This window comes from Cervus canadensis, chromosome 33 (assembly GCF_019320065.1).
Source record: "Cervus canadensis isolate Bull #8, Minnesota chromosome 33, ASM1932006v1, whole genome shotgun sequence".
Classification (NCBI taxonomy): domain Eukaryota; kingdom Metazoa; phylum Chordata; class Mammalia; order Artiodactyla; family Cervidae; genus Cervus; species Cervus canadensis.
In genome coordinates this window covers 23,912,090-23,936,951 of record NC_057418.1, presented here as the reverse complement: position 1 = coordinate 23,936,951, position 24,862 = coordinate 23,912,090, and the positions used below count along the sequence as shown (strand labels likewise).

The following is a 24,862-nucleotide window of genomic DNA, read 5'->3' as shown; positions in this document are numbered from 1 at the left end:
CACCCGTATGTGGAGTATAAATCTATCCATCCATTAATCAATTAAGCCAAACTAACAAAAACAAGCACACAAATATAAAGAATAGAGTAGTTGTTACCAGCAGGGAAGTGGAGAAGGGAGAAAGCAAAATGGGTACAAGAAGTCAATAGTATGGTGGCAAATGGAAACTAAACTTCTGGTGATGAGAACATGCAGTGCATATGGAAGCCGAAATGTCGTATTGTACACATGCAACTTATATCATGTTGTAGACCGACAAGATAAATAAATAAATAAATGAGAAGCTGGAGGTATAAAGAGCATCTACATGAGGCACGCAGGGTAGAAAAGGAATCAGAGTTGTGTATTTTTAGTCGGCCTTTTCAGATTTCCTTGTGCATGACTAGGGGCAGGACTGCCAGCAGAACTAGCTGTACTCCCCATGAACCAGACACTGTGCCAAGTGACTTCAGGTCTTATCTCATCGAAGCATCATAACTGGGGATGTAGGTAAGGCAATTCCCATGTAATAGAAGCAGAAGTTGAGACTCCAAAACACTCGATTACTTACTGAAAGTCACTCAGCTGATAACAGGAGGAACCCTGGCTGAAATTCAGGTCTGTGTCATTCACAAATCCTGGTTCCCCAAGTAACACCATAATAGGGTTGGTGAAATGGGAAAAAAACGCAAGAACTACTGAATCAGAATGCCTAAATATTGTTACAATTGACACTGTAATAAAAATATCATTACCTAACGTAATCAATCTATTACTATTATGCCTTTGGGAGGGCATCTCAGAAGCAGCAATGAAATTTAAAAAAATCTGTCATTCCTAATACTTCCACAGATAAAGCTATGTGAACTTAATCACATGAAATGCATTCATTGGTAGGTTATAACACATTACAAAAAAAATATATTTTTGGAAAACCTTTCAGCACACTCCAGCATAAAATAAAGACAGAAAGAGAAAGTAGAAAGTCAAGTGTTGAGGAAGTAAATAAAAAATTTACATTCTGTGAAAAAACAACTAAAATATTGAGTTTGGAACTAAAGCTTGACTCAGATATTAAAGAGAATATTTAGTGATTTACAGCCAATGCAATGAGCCAAACAAAATGGAATAGAACTTGGCTGTCTCAGTGAACACATTCCTAAAAATCCAGTGAGGATATTCAATGTGCCATGATTTGAACAATTTCACAAACACATCTGTATGTAATGTCATGCAAATAAAAACAGTATGCCTTCATACTCATCCCCAATATATTTTCATAGCTAATCAATTCTAATATATCTTATCAATGATAACAACCACCTGCAAATGGCATTTTACTTTTAATTTTTAATGAAAGTATTTTTAAATAAAAGCATTATTTATATCTCAGTCTAGCTTTAAAGAAGACAAATTTTAAAGGAATTCTAAGAAAGATAATTGTCCCGCAAAGTTTCTTTTTCTAAATAAAGTAAGGGAAACTCTTCAATCTATTTGCCTTCGTCAGACCCCAAACATTTCTGCCAAGGTAGCAACAGGACCCATCTCCTTGTCCAGCTTCGTGTACGATGTGCAAAACCACAATTGTTTTAAGCCCTTGGCACAGGATCAAACCCACAGCTGTAAGAAAGAAAAACACAATGAAATCAATAACCACCAGCTCACTGTCATAGCCCAGAGACAATGAATCACTTTCCGGAATGCCTCTTAGGGCTCAACACAAAAGCAAGTGCTGTTTCACAGCCCAGAGAAGGACTTTCTGAAATTGCTTCTCCTGGAAAAACTGACAAGTTTCAAATGAAGAGGAGACCAGAGTGCCAACTGAAGCAAAGAGTTCCATGCCAGGCTGCCTTCAGCTCACCTCTCCTCTACCTTTCTCTCCTCCGCAATCCACAGACCAAGCAAGCAGACTTAACCACCAGAAAGAAACTCACTAGGCTCTGTTTCCAGACAGTTCTTTAAGCTTTCTTCCTATTTGCATTCACTTAAAGTCCACACAGTGGTTGCCAAAAGCAGTGGAAACAATTTCAAACTGTTCTGGTCTCAAGCTGGAGAGCAAGTGAAATAGACGAGCAATCAGAGCAAGAGGGTCAAACTCAAGAGACCCTGAGCAGAGCTGTGCTTCTGGTCCTGGATGTCCTGTCACTGTTGTTGTCCTGGGTGGCTTGTTGAGTTGCTAAGTCATGTCCAATTCTGCAATCCCATGAACTGCAGCACACCAGGCTTCCCTGTCATTATCTAACTCCAGGAGCTTGCTGAAACTCATGTCCATTGAGTCAAGTGATGCCATCCAATCATCTCATCCTCTGCCGCTCCCTTCTCCACTTACCCTCAATCTTTCCCAACATCAGGGATGTTTAGAACTGCAAAAAAGTGCATTGTCCTACCCTCCTATCCCTGGGTCATTGTGGTGCTTTAAGGAGAGAAAGGAAACACTATTTACTAAGATCTGGTGGGATGCGGAATAGGAACATCCCTCAAGCTGCCACATCTGAATGTTCCCTTGGAGACATCTGACCATCAAACTGCTAAATGGGGAGTTTCATCCATCTTCAGGAGGCCTCCAAAATGAATACCCAGGGGGAAGTTCCTCTCGTGCATCCTGGCAAATGTATCAAAGAAGCAGCAGAAGCTTCTGAATTCATGGTCAGAGGTTGCTTCTAGCATGCTTTCACAGATGAATTCAGTCATTTTTTAAAAACTGAAGTTCAGTTCAAAAACATGGAAATAAACCAAAAGACAATCTGTCAGACTTAGTCTTCTGTCTCAGCTTGAATAACAATTTCTCCTAACAAATAAAGAAATAAATGGATGTTGCTTTTCATTCATTATGTTACCAGTGAACCTTTGCAGGATGGTTATTGGATAAAACAAAACACAACCTACGCACAAGGAGAATTGTTTTGTACTGAACTGTACTTATTTCCATGGTAAATTTAACCCAAAATAGCACAGATAATCAATCTCAAGCATTTTATGGTCCTTGTGATGGGGGATAGTTTCTTCACCATATGCTTCAAGAGCCCTGCAGCCTGGCAAAGAGCTATGCGTACATTAGACGCTCCATAAATGAATGAGTGGGAAGCAGAAGTGGTATTAAAATGCACATTGCCTGGGCATCCAGATAATTAAAGTTTATTTTGTTATACTGCCCCGGAGGGAGCATTCTCTTAGACAAATCACCTCATTGTGCTTGTCAAGTTTTCTCATTTCTCAGATGTCTATATGCTGTCCATGCCCCATTGTGGCTGATGAGAACGAGAGGGCCTGGAAAAACAAAGAATCTCCTTTCCCTCCACTCTCCAGAACTAGCCTTAGGAAAGGAAATGGCATAGCTGTAGGGTATGAACAAGCTTTCTGATGTCCTGGCCTCAGATCCTCATCTGTATAAGGAAAGGGCCGAACGTGTTGATAATGGGGGCCCATTCTAGTACTAAACTTTTTATTCTCTTTTGTCACTTTAATGAAGTATACATTTCCTTGTCTAGGCTTCCCTGATGACTCGGATGGTAAGGAATCTGCCTGCAATGCGGGAGGCCTGGGTTTGATCCCTGGGTTGGGAAGATCCCCTGGAGAAGGAAATGGCTACCCACTGCAGTATTCCTGCCTGGGAAATCCCATGGCTAAAGGAGCCTGGGAGACTATAGTCCAAAGAACTGGACACTACTGAGCAACTAACACTTCTTCTTCTACATTTCCTTGTCACCTGGCTTCTTGAGGTTCTAGATTGAAGATTTTTTTTTACAGCTTCCGAGAGTTGACCTTCACTGGTGGTCATGGAACTAAATGGAAGGAATATGAGCATATTTAGGGAATGTCAAGGAGAAGGCAATGGCAACCCACTCCAGTACTCTTGCCTGGAGAATCCCATGAACGGAGGAGCCTGGTAGGCTACAGTCCATGGGGTCACTAAGAGTTGGACATGACTGAGAGAGAGACTTCACTTTCACTTTTCACTTTCATGCATTGGAGAAGGAAATGGCAACCCACTCCAGTATTCTTGCCTGCAGAATCCCAGGGACAGAGAAGCCTGTCGGGCTGCCATCCATGGGGTTGCACAGAGTCCGACACTACTGACGTGACTTAGCAGCAGTAGCAGCAGGGAATGTCAAAGTGTTAGGAGCACAGAACTCCTCCTTCAGTCCCAGGTACCATGCCATCCTGGGTGAAGCTGGCAACCCCTCTGGACCATCTGATACCTTCCCTCATGGCTTCTGTGAGGCCCAGAAAGATAATATATGCAAACACTTGATCAATCATAAAACTCTGTGCCAATGGAGGCACTACTATGGACTAATATACAGCCATTCAAATAAAATGAAACTAGTACATACTAATGTGGACAAATCTCCACTATACTTTATACACTGAGAAAAACTAGGCACCAAATAATGTGAAGAGTAGAATACCATTTATGTTAGCAAGGGCCTTCCCAGGTGGTGCAGGGGTTAAGAATCTGCCTGTCAATGCAAGAGGTGCAAGAGATATGGGTTCCATCCCTGGGTCAGGAAGATCCCCTGGAGAAAGAAATGGTGACCCACTCCAGTATTCTTGCCTGTGAAATCCCACGGACAGAGGAGCCTGATGGGCTACAGTCCATGGGGTCGCAAAGAGTCGGACACAACAGCACAGACATATGTTACCAAAAAATATGTATGTGAGTAAGTGTATGTGTACACACATTTATGTATTTTTGGAAGAAGCTGTTAACACAGTGTTTACCTATCAAGAAAGGAAGTATGGATTCTGAAATGGGACCAGAGGAAGACCTTAACTTTTCATCATATACCATTTTGTACTGTGCAGCATATAACTATGTGTATTTGTGTATTCATCGGGTTTTTGGGGGGATAATCAAAAAAGAAAATATTTTTAAAATATCTAACCAACATCAGCCCGGCGTCAACAATCTTCATTTCTTTTCTGGTTCTGCTACGATTTCCATCCAGTGGTTACTTCTCTCTACTCAGCAACTCATGCACCAAGCAATAAACTTAACCACCAGAACCTCACTAGGCAAGAGAAAACATCACATCTCTTTTATAAAGAATGGGGAAAAGGCTAATTGTGAGCTACGTTTTGGTCTTTAGATGCTCCAGCAGAGAATGAGTAGCAGACGCCCAAACCACAGGCAGACGCTCCTGTTTCGAAGCCATCCTGAGTATCTATCTCTTCTGCTCCTCCCTGGGTCTAGCACCCCTTGCTTTCTGCTGACACAAACCTTTACCCTGAAAGGGTTTCGGTTCACTCCCCATATTGAGTGTAGAGTCATCATTCTCTTTTATGTTATGCCAATAGGGTATAAGTAGGCACAGAGGGTGGTCCTCCCTGGGGCTCAGCAGTAAAGAATCTGCCTGCAATGCAGGAGACCTGAGTTTGATCCCTGGGTCGGGAATATCCCCCGGAAAAGGGAATGACAACCCACTCCAGTATTGTTGCCTAGGAAACCCCATGGACAGAAGGGCCGGGGGAGCTACAGTCCATGGGGTCGCAAAGAGTCATAACTAATCACATACACAGGCATGCAGATACAGGATAGTAATACAGCCCCATTTTCACCTGGCAAACAGGACTAACACCAGTCAACTCTGTACCTCACTTTTCTTGCCTGTTAACCTAGTGGGAAAAGAAGCCAGTGACGGTCAGTGACAATCCTCACCTTCAGCATCCCCTTGGAATCATTTCTTCCCTTGGGAGATGCAAAACAATACAGTGGCTAATATAACACAATGAGTTCTTCAGTCCCATAGCTGGGTTCAATACTGGTTTTGTTTCTTATACACCTCAGTTTCCTCATCTGTAAACAAGAGTAATTTTAGTGTTGATTTCCTAGACTTTTGTGGAGGATTAAATGAGATGATATGTGTGTTGTGTGTGCTAAGTCACTCAGTCCTGTCTGACTCTTTGGGACTCCTTGGCCTATACACCAGCAGGCTCCTCTGTCCATGGATTCTCCAGGCAAGAATACTGGAGTGGGTTGCCATTTCCTACTCCAGGGAGAGATGATGCATGTGAAACCCTATAGAATTTGCCTGCAACACAGAAGATCCGAATTCGACTTCTGGGTCTAGATCCCTTGGAGTAGGAAATGGAAACCTTGCCTGGAGAACTCCATGGGCAGAGGAGCCTGGTGGGCCACAGTCTGTGGGGTTGAAAAGAGTCGGGCACTATTGAGCAACTAATACTTTCATATGAAACCCTAACATAAAGCCTGGTGCAGGGCAGGTACTCATTAAATATGAACCATCATTCTTATTAAAAACTCAGTCTCCAGACCAGCAGAGCTTAACTTTGTAAGGACAGCATATAAATGACAATATCTTCAAACCAATTTGTAATAACCTATCATTTCCTAATAGTTAAAAAAATCTTTTTTACCCTTAAGTAATTCTCTTCACATTATGTAGCATGCTAGGCTACATTTATGCAGTCAAGTGTAAATCATCCAGAATACTTCATCCACTTCATCCTGTCCAAAAGTTCACTTCAGCCAGCAAAAGGCCAACTGTCAGAGCTGGAAACTATTCTAAGGCTTGAAAAAGCAACCGAAAATGTAAGAGAAATAGCTATTTATTCGAGCCTCTTAACAAAACACATTCAAATACCTTTTTAAACAACCAAGAATTACAGTCTAACTGTCCAAGAATGCAAAAAAGTCATAACATGTCTCTGAAAAGAACTAAACTCAAAAATAATTTACCTCTGGACTTGAAAGTGAACATGGCTACCTCTTCTGTCCAAAAAGGTAAAGTACAAAAGTCATCTGGTTAATAAGCCCCAAACTACTAAGCTAATCTATACTCTGATTCCGGATTCTCTGATACCTGAATTAGCCTCATGGCTTACAAATGAGAACATGGAAGAAGGACTACATTTTATTTAACAGAATATATTTCAAGAAGTGCTAGATTTAGTATAATTACTTTTTTTGAAATCTATTCTTTCTAACTGATTAATAATTTGGTGCCATTCCAAACTCCCATTTTGAAGCAGCAATTATTAATACAAGGGTTATTGTGGATTTTTTTTCCTACTTTAGTGTAAAATGGGGCTTCCGTGGTGGCTCAAGAGGTAAAGAATCTGCCTGGAATGTGGGAGACCCAGGTTCAATCCCTGAGTTGGAAAGATCCCCTGGAGAAGGAAATGACAACCCACTCCAGTGTTCTTGCCTGGGAAATCCCATGGACAGAGTAGCCTGGCAGGCTAAAGTCCAAGATGTCACAAATAGTCGGACATAACTGAACACTTTGACTTTAATGCAAAATGCCTGTTTAGTTTGGAGGCAGAACTCTTTGGGAATGTGCTCACAGAGATTATATTCTTGGTATTACTCTCAGGACATAGCAATATTTAAAATGGACCATTCCAGCTTAGCAAATCATAAAAGAAAGTTGATTCCAATAATTTACACATCCAACAAGTATAATTTGAAAAGCGTTTGCCTCTAATTCCATACTAGAGCTTTGTTTTTCTGACCCTTCTGGATCCACTGCTACATTGGCAGGTATGAGGCAGATAGCCCCATGATGGCTGCTCCCGTAAAGATTTTCTTAAAAGAATGCTATTGTAACCTGCTCATAGGCCTTTTTTATAATAGTTCACCCTACTTAATTGGTCACCAAAACAAAGCCAATTTTGAAGGAACACGTTTCTACTAGTGGGAAAAGAATCAACTACGACATCAATCTTTAAAACATTTTTTATTACACATGTAAAGATACTTATTGGAAAAATTAAAATACAGATTAGCAAAAAGATTAAAATGTAGTCATGCTTTTAATGACTCAGAGATAGCCACTGAAAATATTTTGTAGTAAGTACTTCTAAAGTCTCTTAAGTACTTCTGTCCCTCTCTGTATATGTGTGCATGTAAATATGTGTCTTTATGTGTACACATACCTATGTGTATGTACATGAGAGCTTCCCTGGTGGCTCAGTCGGGAAAGAATCTGCCTGCGGTGCAGGAGATCTGGGTTTGATCCCTGGGTCAGGAAGATCCCTGGAAGGAAATGGCAACCCACACCAGTATTCTTGCCTGGGAAATCCTATGGACAGAGAAGCCTGGCGGGCTACAGTCCACGGGGTTGCAAGAGTCAGACATGACTTAGCGACTAAGCCAGCCAGCCACGTGTATGGACACATGTATGTGAACATGCACACGGCATGCACACAGACAAAAGGAAGTATTTACAAGAAAGCTCTGATGCCAAGACTTTACCCTGCCTTATATTCAGAAAAAGTGACTCTCTAAGAAGCATTTAATTAGAGTCATGAATGGTCTACAGGGCCCTTAGCAGTACTTGTATTTCTAGGAAAATGGATCCAAAATCAGGGATTGTGACTCTGATGCATTCACTTGGTTCAGGAAGGAAATACGAAAGCAAGAAAAAGGAGCAGGGTACCTCAGTCCCAGGGCTGACCTAATAGCCAGTCTGCTCCTCCTGTCTTCACGTGGATTACAAAAAGTCAGGAACACAGCAAGAACAGGGGGCAGAGTTTGTTTTTTTTTTTTAAAGCCCATTTCTGGGATCTAAATTTACATATTAATGTCATCTCATGTCTTTACATCAATTGCACCAACAGTACTAATCTTAGGGTAAAGTATTGTATAGAAAGAATGGAGGACTGAGGAATCGAAATCCTTTAAATGCCCTGTGCAAAACTGATAAAAGGTGATCAAATCATTTTTTTTTTCTTCTCTAAGATCTGGTTTACTGCCACAATTTTAAAAATTAAAGGATGCATCTGAGAAGTGGTTCACATCATAGGGAAGTTTATGCCACGGCTTAGAAGAATTAGCCTCCAACTAATATAAATAAATGAAAAAAATAAATAAAATAAAATGTAAAAAAAAACACCCTTTCATAAACATCTCATTAAATTAAAACCAGGAAAAAACATAAAGAAACTTGCAAGCATAAAAATGACAGAATCTAAGTTAAGCCTACTTAAATACATCTTAGCTTGGGACCAATTGTTTTCTTCTACATCAAATATCAAATGTATTTGCCTGTATAATAGCTACGTTATATATTACTACAGAGGAACATCTTCAGATTTTTATTATTACTCCCATGTCCAACTTTAAAAGCAAACTGTACTAGCACATTATCCTGGAAATGAGTAAAGTATTATCAACTTCTGAATATATGCCAGACTTACTAGTAACGCCAGCAGTACAGATATACACATGGGATATGTTTTTAAAATATGTTACAAATAATTAAAAAACCCATGTGTATGAATGTATATATATATGTACATATATATATATAACTGAATCAATCTGCGGTACACCTGAATCTAATGTAACACTGTAAATCAACTAAATTTCAATAAAAATCTAAAAAGTAAACTACAGATAAATTTTAAAAAAGTTTAAAAAATAAAAAAAGTCACACTCCCCTAAAATATTATATAATGCTGTGTAGTATTAAACATGCAGAAGTGAGCCATGCAATCACAATGTAAATCATGAAGCCCTTACAGTGAAGTAGAACTCAGCCTGACCCTCTGATGCAGAGGACCACTTTAAACACCAAAATGTTTTCAAGTTTACTCCAGTGCACAGTGCCCATGCCTTCCTCTCAACTCAGAACCTTACCTTCTCAGATACCCACCCTTTTGTTTCTTTTTACTGCTCTGAGGCATCTCCTGTGGCACCGAGTTTAATGCTTCTGTGGTTTAGTGTGTATTGTTATAATCTTTCCATTTCTGTACAAACTGAATTTTTAATTGGATCTAGAGTCTATGGCATTTATAGTTTTGCATTTCTCCCAGGGTTAAAATAAAATGGCCATTCAAGAAGTATCTGTTGCATAAAAAATCTTGTTCTAAGTGTCTGAGCTCAAAGAGCTAGCCCTCTTAGGTGGAGAAGCTGTGAGAAACTTGAACAGGGAGGTCTGCAGAATAAGAAAACATGAGCTAAGACTGCATTAAGGCAAAGCAAGAACTGAGTCTGCTTTGAGAGACCATGCTTCTTACAAGTCAGGTTGGGTGGCAAGAGAGGAGAGAATGGCTTGTACCAGATAACACAAGCAGAGGGAAAACAACTCCCACAAGGGGCTGGTGAAGGCATCCACCAAATTAACTTGATAAGAAAGAGGCCAGAATGAGGAATTGCACATGATGAGGTCTGTCCAGAGAGCAGAGACGGGGCTGGTCTGCAGGCACTTGTGTGGCGGGAAGAGTGATCAACATGCTAGCAATCAGAAAAACAAAACAGAGAGGAAAACCATCTCCAAGGTGACTACAATCAACCACCGTGTCGCTGGTTAGCAGTGGTGGTAAGTGCACTTTTACATAATTTTCTAATGAAATCTCTCATTAGGAACTCTGCTGTGTCAAAGGGACAAAACAATGGTAAACTCTGATTATCTTCAGTTCAGTTCAGTCACTCAGTTGTGTCTGACTCTTTGCAACCCCATGGACTGCAGCACACCAGGCTTCCCTATCCATCACCAACTCCCAGAGCTTGCTCAAACTCACATGCATTGAGTCGGTGATGCCAAAGAATTGTAATTTCTCTTCTCTGGTGTATAAGGAAAATATTGTGTAATTCATTAAGTGAATTACAGTTCGCTTAATGAAATACAGTAAAGTGTATGCAGCATTCTTTTAAATCACTCTGATTAAATATGAATCACAAAAAGATGTATATTTATAAATGTAACCTAGCCACTCCCTCCTGGGAGGCGATTAAAGAATTTCTTTACTCATTCACTCCACACTTTCTAATACATGATTTTCAAACTGCCAAATGAATCAGATAAATATGCTTGTTTGGATAAAATTTAAAGCCTACATACTCTTTCTCAAAGAAAAGAGAGAGAACAGTACCTATGGCAGAGAGAAATTATAATTTAATAACTAAATTGTTTACTTCTTTGTCCCTATATTTATTAACAACTGAAAAAAATGAAATCTCTTGCTATTGCAGCTAAAGGAAGATGAAAATGTGAAGAAAATAACAGAAATCCTTCCCCCACTATAATCTTTCTCAAGCAAAGCATTTCCTTTCTTTGAAAACTTTAAATCTGTTCTAAAACTTACACATGAGCAGAGAATTAACATAATTGCAAGAAAAAGCTTTACAAAGTGGATGGCAGATCTATGAAATAGATTTTTCTTGAACGTTGTTATTTTTCAGTCAAGGTTATTGTATAACTTGTATACACAGTTCTGAAATGGCAAAGTATAATATAGAGATCAGAAATGAGCAGACTATATTTCTCAAAGTATACTTTTCTCTGAATGAACATGAGAGAATCAGGCCATTCTCTCTGAAAGGACATGGAAGGAAATAGCATTTTAAAGATATCAACAGCAACTTTCTATGAAGGAGAGGGAAATTCAGGCAGCATTAGGCCATGGGCCACCATCAGTAGGAACTGTAACTGCAGAGGTAGCACAGAATTTTGAGGGCTAGTTAATGCCCTTTGAAAACATACCTATGAAAGGCTATCTATAATTTTAGTGTGAAATCATTGCCGCTCATAAACAAGGCTTTCTAATGGAATTGATGATAAGCTTAATCACTATATATGGGCATAAAGTCTACTCCTTTAATGGAAACAGTCAATGCCATGATCAGAACAGAACCATTTAGTAGGGAAATTGGAAATTTAATTTCAATCAGATGAACAAAAAGATGAAAAAGAATGCTTGAAGTGGTAGCATAAAAAACACCAGCGATTAAAAACATTTGGAACCTTCGCTTACCTTTCAAAGGCATTTGTTGCCATGGTTTTTAAAGACCTCTGAAAGCTTCAGCTGTGTCCACAAGAGCTGCCAAGAAATAGGGGTTCTATACTGATTTTATTTGTCAAATGCATTTTGTCTTAATTATCTCCAAGATAAAGATTTCTTGGCTGAAGGATATATAAAAAAAAAATCCAGTGTTATTTCACAGGTAGAAAGACTATGATTTTGCTTTTCTGAACCATTCTTCAAACACATACATGCACTTGTGCACGCACCTCTAATTTTCATACTGTAGCATTTAAGAGTAACTAGCACTTAAAACTGGTAATAGGGATGGCATTCTTATTGAAGGAAGTTTTTAGGTCTTAAATTTTAGGGCTGTGCCTTCCTTTTTCTCTGTTGAGAACCAGGAGCCAAGCATCTGGCAAATTTATCAATAGCTGGAGGTAAAACTTTTAGAAAGTTTCATTATAAGTGCTTTCATTTGAAAACTACATGATAGCTCATATGTATACACACTAATAACTCTTTGGCCTTTTGGCCCCAATAGTTTTAATTCTCTTGCAAAATTTGCATGTTTCTGGGTTAAAAAAGATGTCTATGGACTCCCACAGTATTCATAATGTGGGGGGAAAGCATGCTTTTTATTTGAACATCATAAAAATGCTTATATTTGTTCCTGCTGTTTACTATTTTTATAGCTAATGTGTTGGTACCAGCATGTTCTCAAACTGGAAGATCCTGGAGAGCAGCACTTGGTCCTATTGGGCTAATTTGTGATTTTCCTACTTAGAAGGGACTTGAACATAAACTTTTAATAATGAGAGTGCTTCTTATAAGGTTTTGGTAAGATCCAGGAACTCATATTATCCTGAGAATCAAGAGGGCGTTTCTGGAGTTGCTTCTTCATTATTAATGGACGACCGTGAGGAAGTAGTTAAAACATTCATGTCATCAAGTTTCTTAAAAATTTATTGAGGAAATCGATTCCAACTCCCACCAGAACAGATTACTGCTTCTGTCTCTGTAGCTGCTGGATAATTCTATCCGGATATCCAATTATCGTGTCAAATTCAGTATGTCTGGAATGTAACTTTCTCTTGTTTAATCGCTAAGTCACGTCCAACTGTTCTTGGGACCCCATGGACTGTAGCTCACCAGGCTCTTCTGTCCACGAGATTTCCCAGGCAAGAATACTGGAGTGGGTTGTTATTTCCTTCTTCAGGGGATCTTCTCCACTCAGGGATTGAACCCACATCTCCAGCATTGGCGGGTAGGTTCTTTACCACCGCGCCACGAGGACTACTCCTTTCTAATCAGCCTTCCTCTTGATCGTCCCAGTTCAGGTAATGACACCATCATTTTCCCTCTGTTTTTTAACTTGTTCAACTTCCTTCTTTTCCAGATATTTCATATTGAATCATCTTAAAACGAGGTTAATTCTTTCATTTATAATATCCTTCATGCTATTCCTTTTCCCATTTCACAAATACCAAAGTCAAGATTTCGTGTGTAGTATGTCTAAGGTATGTGAATAAGAGCCAAATTCATCCTCATGCTCCCTTCTCTGGTCTCTCCTATTTGCCTTTGGCAGATAAATCTTAATTAAAGAGTGTTTTGTCATCTCTCTCCCATGATTGAAAAAAATGTAATGGTTTTATACTGCCTAATCCTAACCTTCTTTTCATTCTTATATTCATTGAGTGACTCCTGTAATATTAAGTCTTGATTTGGATCTTGCTTTTGGGAGGCTCACAGAGAAAAGACACACACACAAACGTAAGCAGGCCTTGGAGATATTAAGGGCTAGGTTCCAGACCACTGCAATAAAGTGAACATCACAATAAAAGGAGTCACACGAATGTTTTTGTTTCCCAATACATATAAAAGTTATGTTTATACTATACTGTCATCTATTGTGTACAATAGCATTATGTCTAAAAAATGAACATGTCTCAATTAAAAAATACTGTATTGCTAGAAAATGCTAACCGTCATCTGAGCCTTCAGCAAGTCACAGTTATTTTGCTGGTGGAGGGTCTTGCCTCAATGTTGATGACTGATTACTGATCAGGGTAGTGGCTGCTGAAAGTGACAATTTCTTAATATAAGACAACAAAATTTGCTACGGTGATTGAATTTTCCTTCGTCTTGAACAATCAGAGGCCTCTTCAGGGTTATTAATTAGCCTAATTTTAATAGTGTTGTGTCTCAGTTAATAGAGAGACCCAAGGAGAAGGGCAGAGAGTAGGGAACAGGTCATCAGTGGAGCAGTCAGAACACACAACATTAATCAATTAAGTTAATTATCATATATGGATCCAATCCATGATGCCCCCAAAATTACAATAGTAACATCAAAGGCCACTGATTACAGATCACCATACAAACATAGTAAGAATTAAAAAGTTTGAAATATTGTGAGAATTGCCAAAATGTAATAAAGAGAAACAAAGTGAGCAAATGCTATTCAAAAAATGGCACAGATAAGACACTTGATGTAGGGTTGCCACAAACCTTCAATTTGTAAAAACACAGTATTTGCAAAGAGCAATAAATCAAGTGCAATAAAACAAGGTATGTCTGTACCTGCCATCCTAGGCAATGGGAACAAAATACAGTCATCCCAGAGCATCCTTGGGGAATTGGTTACAGGATCCCCTTCGGATACCAAAATCTGTTCATGTTCAAGTGCCTTATATAAAATAGCCACAGCATTTGCATATATGCCACACAAATCCTCCAGTATTCTTTGAATCATCTCCTGATTACTTATCATACCCAACATAATGTAAATGCAAATAGTTGTAAATGCCATGTCAATACTATGTAAATAGTTCGCTGGCACAAGAAAAATTCAAGTTTTGCTTTTTGGAACTTCCTGGAAATTTTCTTTACTATTTTCAATCTGGAGTTAGTTGAATCCACAAAGTGTTGACTGTAATATGGAGGGTCATAGGAGAGAGAGAACTTCTGCATTAACATCAGGGGTTTGATATAAACACTTTTGACAAGAAGAAATTTTACAGGTAGATCTGGAAAGAAAGTCCCAGCAAAGAAATGGGATGATCATGTTTGAGTAACAGCAAGTAGTCCATTCTAGACAGTCTACTTCAGAAGTAGAAATGGTGACTTTAAAACAACTAGAAATACAGGCTAGGGCAAGACTGTGGAAATCCTTGAATGCTTGGATGTCAAAGGATTATTCTGTGGGCCATGAATGTCATTAGAGAATTCTGTGCAAAGTGTTGACATGATTAGTGATTTGCTACTATTAACAGGCTGTCAGTGTGCAGATGGGTTTAGAAGAAGGAAACCAAATGAAGTAAATGACTTAAATGCAGAAGGCAGAAGAAAAAAATTAAATCACTGCAATGTTCATGGTGAAAGTTAAAGGGGCAAACTCTGAGTAGTGGGAGCTGAATGGATAGACATTAAAGAGAGACTCAACAGGATTACACAACACCTCTGATGGGAACCATCACAGCGAAGGAGTGCAAACTGAAAAGTGAGGATAACAAGCTCCATGCTTCTAAGTGTGGACACGTGGAGGAATGTTGAGGGAACAGATATAAAGGTGGGCAGGAGGAGGAGCTAGTGTTGGGGACACCCAGGAGTCATGAAGAAGCAAGGTTGCTAACACAAAATTGTTAAAACAACATTAAGTATTACTTCACACTTCTGGAGGCTAAAAGTCTGAAATCAAGGTGTCAGCAGAGTCATGCTCCCTCTGAAACCTGCAGGGAAGAATTACTTGCCTTCTGGTGTTTGCCAGCAATCCTTGATGATCCCATGGCTTGTAGATGCATCACTTCAATATCTCTCTCCATCATCTCTGCCTCTCTGTCCAAATTTCCTCTTCCAGTAAGAACATTAGTCCTCCAGAATTAAGGCTCCACCCTGCTCTAGTGTGGTGGAGTATTCACCTTAACTAATTGTACCTGCAATGACCCTATTTCCAAATAAGGTGACATGCTGAGGTCCTGGGGGATTAGGACTTCAACATATCTCTTGGGGCGACACAATACAACTCATAACACAGCAGCCCTCAACCTTTTGGCATCAGGGATCATTCTGGTGAAAGACAATTTTACCATGGACCAGGGGAGGGGGATATTTTCAGGATGATTCAAACCCATTACATTTATTGGGCAATTTATTTCTATTATTATTACATTGGGATGTATAACAAAATAATTAGACAGCTCACCATAATGCAGAATCAGTGGGCTCCCTGAACTTTTTTTCCTGAGCTCAGGCAGTAATGTCAGTGATGGGAAGCGGCTGTTAATACAGATGAGGCTTGGCCGCTCACCCTCCACTCACCTCCTGCTGAGTGCAGTACTGGTCCAGAGCCCAGGAGTTGCAGACCCCTACCATAACAGATATATATGACAGGGCTTAGGAAGCTGGGCAGAGAAACGGATGAGAAGGTGAAAGGAACAGAGGCTGAAAACTCTGGGGAATGCCTGCACATAGAGAGACGAAGAGGGAAAAACAAAGAGTCAGGGAGAAGACAAGAAGCCCTTGGGTCTTTCACAGTCAATTTACTCAACTTCCACCATGCATTTCTTGGTTTATGCTATTTCACATTTCTGGAATTCTTCTCCAAGCTTCTTAATGCCGATGAAAATCCTCCCATTCTTTTCAGGCCCATATCAAACATACCACTTGCATTAACACTTCTATTGCTAGTCTTACTCAATGAAATAACTCCCTTTTCTGAGACCTTCCTATAGGTTTTATCTGTCATTCTTTTGACTTCTTGCCATATTCTCTTATTTAACAGATGTGTGCTCAACATGACTATAGTCATGGGAGATATTGCAACAAACAGGGCCAGAAATTAGCTCTCACTGAGTTTCCATCCAAGTGTGGGCAGGAATATTTATTTGACCATGGCACCTGTTGCACGCATGCGTGCTTGGTTGCCAAGTCATGTCCGACTCTTGTGACCCCATGTACTGCAGCCCTCCAGGCTCCTCTGAACATGTGATTTCCCAGATAAGAATACTGGAGTGGGCAGCCATTCCCTTCTCCAGGGGATCTTCTTGACTTAGGGATCGAACCCTCATCATCCCCATTGGCAGGTTGGTTCTTTACCACTGAGCCATCAGGGAAGCCTGGCACTTGTTGTAGACAGATAATAATCAACTGAGTGAATAAATTTTAAAGTTCATTAAGGGTTTAAGGGCCTTAAATAAAAGTAAGAAAAGTACCTTAAAAAAAAACTGAAGGCAAAGATTTGTAGAGTTATTTTTGATGGCATAATCAGGGGACACTTCTCTGAGAACACGATCTTGGACAGGAATTGAATGATAAGAAGCCAACCAAGTAGAGAGCTGAAAGCAAAGAAAAAAATAAAAGGGAACCACATGTACTGAAGAAGGAGTGCATGCGGTATGTTGGGGGAAGAGAAGTATGGCCAACCTGGTGACAGGGAGAGAAGTGAGCAGGGATACGACCATGCAGAGTACTTTAAGTCACGGAAAGGGACCTGGACTTTAGCAGCAGTGAGCGTCTGAAGTACAAGAGCATGTGACCTGATTAATGCATCTGAAAGACCTCTGCTGCTATTGCGTGGAAACTAGACTGTGGAGGGGCAAGTGGGGAAATATGGAGACCAAAGGTGTAGGAATTTTGTGTGAATGTACCGCCAGAACCAACTCTGAGCCACATCTCTGAAAGGACTCCAGAGATAAGACAGCTCTGTAACGAGAGAGCAGCCTCCACTTCTACCCCATCCTCTGGCCTTTTCTAGACAGTGGAGCACATGTCAAGACAGAAGGCAACTGGAAATCGGAAACAAAATATAAAAACTAAACCATCTTGGGCAAACAACAGTGAGTTCCTAAGCACAAATGAACTAAGTTATCTTTTCACAGACCAGCTGAACAGGCCCGAGGTTCCGTGGAAAGTCAGTCTCTGCTCAACCCTGCTGTTGAGGGAGCTATCCAGGGTGCTGGACTCTCACCCTGAAGCTTTCTAAGGCCTGGTGGGTCAGGGTATCCGTTGTCCTCGTGGGACCTAAGGCCCCCGCTGTGTTGAACATTGGTACCATGTCCTTCTGGCCTTAGCTAACATTTAAGCCCCAGTGCGTGCCTGGGCCATGTCCATTTGGTGTGATGTTAAGCATCTTCCATAGATGCCTTAGAAAGAAAAGAGCAAGTGGCAGCATAGCTAGGGGTATATAATAGGTTTGAGCCTCCACTGTGCCTCATGACCATTTATAATACGGGCCTTTATAACAATTATTTATAATACTATGACCAAGCAGCACGTTCTGTGGAGTCCTTTTTCCTCCAAATAATATTCAAAGGAAGTACCTGGTTGCTGAAAGAGACAGTGAAAGTGTTAGTCACTCAGTCGTGGCCAACTCTGCAACCCCATGGACTGCAGCCCACCAGGCTCCTCTGTCCATGGGATTGTCCAGGCAAAAATACTGGAATGGGTTGCCATGCCCTTCTCCAGGGGATCTTTCTGACTTAGGATCGAACCGGGGTCTCCCGCACTGCAGGCAGTTTCTTTACCATCTAAGCCACCAGGGAAGCCCTAGTATCTGGCTGCTGAATCAATTTATATAGTATTTATATATATATATATTTACATATATAATATATTTATTATTTATATATTTATATTTATTATTTAGTTTATTTTATTATTTATTATATATTTAGTGTATATATCTATATATGAGTTTATATAACTCATCTAAGAGTCTCTGCCTACAACACATCTTAAGGAACACTGCCTCTCTACCTGCAATGATTAATAAATTCACAGAATATCCAATTTCACCCATCTCCTTTAAGTCATGTCCTTTTTTTTTAAAATTTTCAGCAAATCTGTCATTTTATTACTATTTTTTCCATTTATTTTTATTAATTGGAGGCTAATTACTTTACAATATTGTAGTGGTTTTTGCCATACATTGACATGAATCAGCCATGGATTTACACGTGTTCCCCATCCTGAACCCCCCTCCCACCTCCCTCCCCATCCCATCCCTCTGGGTCATCCCAGTGTTCCAGCCCTGAGCACTTGTCTCATGCATCCAACCTGGGCTGGTGATCTGTTTCACACTTGATAATATACATGTTTTGATGCTGTTCTCTCAGATCATCCCACCCTCGCCTTTGACTTTGCTTTAAAAAAAAAAAAAGTATGTTTGAGTGGAAGCCATTACTAAATATCCTGAGTAATCAAGCTCACACACTAAGTAGGGGATGAAACTCTGTATGTTTTCAAGTCAAACACTTTACCTCTTCAACTAAACACTTACAGCACTAGAGTAATCTGATGGATACTCATTTCTAGCTCTTTCCTTAAGTAAGAAGAAAAACAGGAAGAGCTACAGCATCTTCAGAACTTTCTACCTGCAACATGTCAGACCCTCCACTGTCCTTAAATAGGTTTGAGGGCCAGTGTGATTTATAAAGAGTCATAGAAGTTCAGTAAAACTTTTTAGCTCCAAGTTAACAAGACTAGGTTGAGAAAGACTCTACTGCTCTGGTGTTTTCCTCTTATGTTCACAAACAAATCAAATAGATGGGAATGCCACAAAAGTAAAAAGGAAATACATTACTTTGTTTTTACAGAGCCTAAGAATAAATACATGGCCCAGGAATGCCTTTGTTTAATCAAATGGTATATTACTTTTGTTAATTTTTATTCATGGAACTCCCCAAACTCTATCTTATCTCCTCGTCTTTGCTCACATACTCAGTTCTATTTTCATATGCCTGAATACTCATCCTGCCCTTCTTTTCGCTTACTTGCAAAATCCTCCAGACAATTTTAAAACAGGAAACATTCTCTGAGAGCCTGACTAAACCCCCACCAGGAATGAGTGAAGCTTGGACCCTATAAGACCTGCATTCAACTGTCTTGGTACTTATTATACTGTAATTTAACTGCTGGTTTATTTGTCCCTCTCTTCTACTACCTTTAAGCTCCATGCAGATAAGGACTATGTCTTGCCTATAACTGTATCTCCAGGGCCTCACATAGTGTTTTGCCTAGTAGGGGCATTCAATAAACAAACTAATAAATTAGTGGACTTTATAAAGGTTAGTGGAACCTTATAAAGGTTCCCCCCATCTTTAAAAATCTTTTTTCTGTGTCTTCTGTTCTGATGCCTTGATGTCTACAGACAATACTAAGTTCAACAAGGTGTTACATAGCACAATCCTAAATGCTGAACACATGTGATAAAAAGAACTATATGAAAATACTGCCATTGTTCCTCGGAGGAAGGTCATTTCTACTTCCAATCTCAGTCTTTTTACATCTATAACTGCCAATATTTTCTTTCCCTATATTTATGTACTGTTTTCCCTATCTATATCATAGCATAGCTCTTTATACTGACTTTCTAATTCTCTCATGAGAACAAATACCTTTGCCTCCCCCCCAAACAAATTCTAAATTTTGTGGGATTATGGATTATTTCTTACACATATTTTTATTTCCCTCAGAACATCTAGCACAGGTAGAGAGTAAGTTCTCAATAAACATGAACAGATAAAACATTAGATTTGGAAATCATCAATTTCTCTTTCCATACATTAAATCAGGAGTCAGCAAATTATGGCCCACAGGCCAGTTCTAGTTAGTTACCTGTCTGTGTATATAAAGTTTTGTTGGCACACATCCATTTATTTACATAGTGCCTATGACTTCTTGCTGCAATGCCAAAGGTACACAGCGGCTATAGACTGCATGCCCTGCAAAGCCAAAATAGTTCCTCTCTGGTTCTTTGCAGAAAACCTTTGCTGACCACTCTTCTAAATCATTTTTATAGATGAGGGAACTCAGTCTCAGATAAATGACTTGCCCAAGTCTGCAGTTGAACCTATCCACTAAATCTACCTCTGTCAGATGATTTTTCCATATCAGATTAAATGCCTGATAAAAAGAATGATATCTTAGATTATATAAAAGTAAATAAAAAAGAGGACCAAAAATGAAGATGGCTGTCAAAAGACCTTTAAGGATTTATACTAACTTAAACCAAAATACAGATAGCATTTTCCTAAATGAAATACTGTCTGCTAGTAAAAATTAAATAGTCTATGTTGATATGTATATTCATATAAAAATTTACTTGCATATATTATAAATTTTAGTAAAATGCTGACAAAAAAGGTCCAAGCCTTACAGTAGATTTCTAAAAGATGTTGAAAGTAAGAGCTGTCCAAAACAAGTGCTTTTAAAATGGACCAAGTTGACCTCACACACTGCTCTATTAAGATCTGAATAGCCTTTAAAAAAATCCATCCACTGGCAATGGAAGGAAAAATAAATAGTGTGTATCATTCCCCAGCTTTCACCCCACATTAGGGCAGTGAAGAGCTACAGCAAAAAGTCTGTGAGAATAGTGATTCATTCTCTATTCAAAAGTGTCTGCAATCAGTACCTCTTAATTTAGTAGAGTCTGGTTTTCAACAAGTTACTTCGTCTCAGTTTCCATACAGGGAATCACATAAAAACTCCACCAGAAATATTCTTAGTGCTTATATACTAAACTTTGCTTAAGTTGAAAAGGTAAAGGAACAAGAACAGAGAAAAATGGTCCAGTATTAAGACAAATGATTAATCCAGCTAAACTGCTGTCAGACCTCTGTTCTTGTCAAAGGATCTTTAGTATAGATATTTTAGGTAATAAAAATGATTGGTGTCCCACCCCCAGTGCATCCCCTATAGACAATAAAGCAAAAGTATAGACACTCCTGGAGTAGAAATGAAATGTAGCTGGCAGTCTATCAGAGAAACTGCACTTGGAAAACTATATACAAGAAAAGGGTCAAAGCAGACACAGTGAATGAAATGAATGAAATGTTACGGGTGCATACTTAATAACTGTTTGGTACAAATAATACATCCCTTATTACTGAGTCTTCTCATTTTAGCAAAAGGTCATGTTATCCATTGAGACAACAAAGAAATGGAAGAAGAGCAAGAGAAGATTGAGTTAAATTAGAACTGGTCTGGAGCAGAGATCAGAACACAATGCATATCTAGGCAAAGCCAAGTTGGAGAAATAACTATGTATGGATAATTAATATCACACAACATCACATAAGTCGAGCTGCCTACAACACACAAATATCCACTTGCCATCCCCCAATCATGGCACGGACAATGTCTCAGAGAACCAGCTATTGAAATCCTCTTCCTCTAGATTGCTCAAGACTGTTGGGATCTTGCCAGATGGAGGAAGCATAATTACTCAGCCACAACTACCCTGACATTTGCCAACTCCTTCTCCTGGGACCTTACCTCTTCTCCATGTTTCTATCATAGAGACTAGTGGGCTCACTAGGTATTAGTGTTTTATACAAATGGCTGATCGTATGTCTTCCTCTGTTGCTTCCCCTCTTAGGATTAAAATATGGGATAAGTTGTTTGCAACACACTATTACCTTGAATACTTCTCTTGAAGAAGGCCTTACAGCCCTCACAAGACCAAACTCCATAATGGTAGCCTGAGGCATAGTCATTGCACACTGCACAGTAGCGAGTCTCCTTTGCAGATTCCATGGCCATGCTTCCCTTGTCGCTGGTACTGGCCAATCTCTCTCTGCCACCCTGGCGTCGATTATCTGAATTTGGCCTGGGGAAAAGAATAGGAGAAAAAACAAAACAAAACAAAAAAAACACAGTGAATCCATTAACATTAGAAAAGTAAAACATGCACTATCCTCTAAAGAATAAGAGGCTTGAAAGATGTAGCAGATCCACTTTATTCTGACATTTTGAAATAATGAATCATAATGTAAGCTAATCTTTCATTACCTCTGCAACTGTCTGTTGCAGCTAAAGGTGTTTGCCTATTATATTAACCTTGAGGGGAAATTGTTTATTGCAAACCTGCTTAAAAAATGGACTGCCTACACCGGAATATATTATTCAGAAAATGACAAAATGAAATTAGCTGGTTTCTATTAGATTTATTCATTTTTTTAGGGGTTCACAGTGAACTCAGAACCATTTGAGACCAATGCTCATTCCAATTCCAGACCATGCTAAGGGTTTTTAGAAAATGGAGACAAAGCATAAAAAAGGGGAACATTTGAAACTCAGATGAACCAATGAGCCAGGTAGAACAAGTGCAGAAACATAATTCAAGTTTTTATGTCACTGTTATCAGATAACCCTAGGTATCAGTTGTTTGGACTTGGCTATAACTTGAGCATACTAGTCAATATTCAATATTCCTCTTCAAGAACATGCAGAATGAGAAGAACAAAAGAATACAAGTGATTACACTAGCCTTGAAAATTTTTAGGGAGGAAGCACATCCCAGAAAAGAAACTGAGAAAGTACAAACAAAAAGTTCTGGGCGACCCAAGGAAATGGGGAAGCAAAAAGTTTAAAGAAGTAGAAAGCTTTAAGAAGGAGAGACTGATAAGTGAAGTTGGATTTGACATGAAGAACACTTGGCAAGGAGTTTCAGTAGACAGTACAAGACAACCCAGTAGGTGGAGAGTGGATGGAATGTAAGGAAATAAAAATAAATGAGGACCATTTCTTTGAGAACTTGATGCAAACAGGAAGAGAAAGAGATAGGGTTGTCACTAAAGAATATAAAGACAAGAAGGGATTTTCTCCCTGGAGGGAACTTCAGAAGTCATGGAGATTGAAAAGAACAGGCCAGCAGGCAGGGAATGGTGGAAGGTACAGGGAAGGGGAAAGAGAATAAAGTCAGGAAGGAAAGTAAAGCAATTGGGATTAAAGACACAGGTAGAAGGAACAGCCTCACTGAAGATACCTTGAAGAAGACAGGGAGAAACAAGATCAGGAAAGGAGTAGATGAGACTAGGTTTGTATCTCTCAGGGAACCAAGTATAGGAGCAGAAATTACCCTGGCCCCAGGATTTGCTCAGCATGAGCGACAGAATAAAGGTAGAGGGCTGGGAAGCATGTGGCCAGAGCCCAGCACAGTGCTTGGTATGTGGTTGGCACTCTATACTATCTTGAAATGAATGAACAGTGTTCCAGGGTATATAGGGGGAAAAAAAGAAGTAGAAAAATATTTGAAGGAGAAATTAAATGAAGCCTATGACATTTTAAAAGAAAAAGAAAATAAGATGAGATAAAGTGAACTGAAGATAGAACTTCCAGGGTCTCTTGGTTAAGGAAACTCACACTTCCTGCTTTCCACTGCCTGCCCAAATAACCAGACCACCCTGACAATCACCATTCCTTCCGTTAACAAGCCTTGACCTTCCTTTTAGGGCTTCCCTGGTGACTCAGATGGTAAAGAATCTGGCCGCAATGTGGAACACCTGGGTTCAAATCACAGGTTGGGAAGATCCCCTGGAGAAGGGAATGGCAACCCACTCCAGTATTCTTGCCTGGAAAATCCCATGGGCAGAGGAGCCTGGAGGGCTACAGTTTTGGGGGTCGCAAAGAGTCAGACACGACTAAACTTAGCATGCACATCTTTCCTTTTAGTTCAAATTTTGCAGTCCTTCCCTGCTCTCCTCACTTATTAACACTGTCCACAATTTCGTGGCAGTGGTTCTCAAACTAAACTTGCCATATTCACAAAACAACTAGCTCCTTGGGTTGAGTACGTTTGACTTTGTCAATTTTTTTCCATTCTAAATGACTTAGCTCTTGGGTTGGCAGCCACAAATAGGAGTTCTTTATTTTTTAATATCCTTAGAAAGCACTGCCTGTAGCTATTTTCTTACCCATCTCTTTCCATTTCATCACCATGCCATCCACACCCCCCTACATAACCTCAAATCTTTTTACTGTTTGTTTACTCATGTCTCTTGCACAAGTCAAGTCAGCAGATAGCAGCTGTGAATATTTCATATAGAAGCTTAGCATCTAGAGAGGGAAGGGGTGGTTAGCAAGCGTGACATTCACAAACTTGGTGTCTTATAAAGCTTTTTAAGTACTGAAAGTGGAAGTCGCTCAGTCGTGTCCAACTCTTTGCTATCCCATGGACTATATAGTCCATGGAATTCTCCAGGCCAGAATACTAGAGTGGGTAGCCTTTCCCTTCTCCAGGGGATCTTCTCAGACCAGGGATTGAACCCAGGTCTCCCGCACTACAGGCGGATTTTTTATCAGCTGAGCCACAAAGGAAGCCCAACAATACTGGAATCGGTAGCCTATCCTTTCTCCAGCAGATCTTCCCAACCCAGGAATCAAACCGGGA

General features: G+C 39.7%; 1 protein-coding gene across 4 annotated transcripts in view; it reads right to left on the bottom strand.

The window, feature by feature from the left end:
- The window catches only part of ESR1 (estrogen receptor 1), a 272,302-nt gene that overhangs the window by 209,465 nt on the left and 37,975 nt on the right, over positions 1-24,862 (bottom strand). For all 4 annotated transcript variants that reach the window (XM_043457166.1, XM_043457168.1, XM_043457167.1 and 1 more), the window contains one exon: positions 22,110-22,300. In XM_043457166.1, coding sequence (XP_043313101.1) covers positions 22,110-22,300 — 191 coding nt within the window. The remainder of the gene's footprint in view (positions 1-22,109; positions 22,301-24,862) is intronic.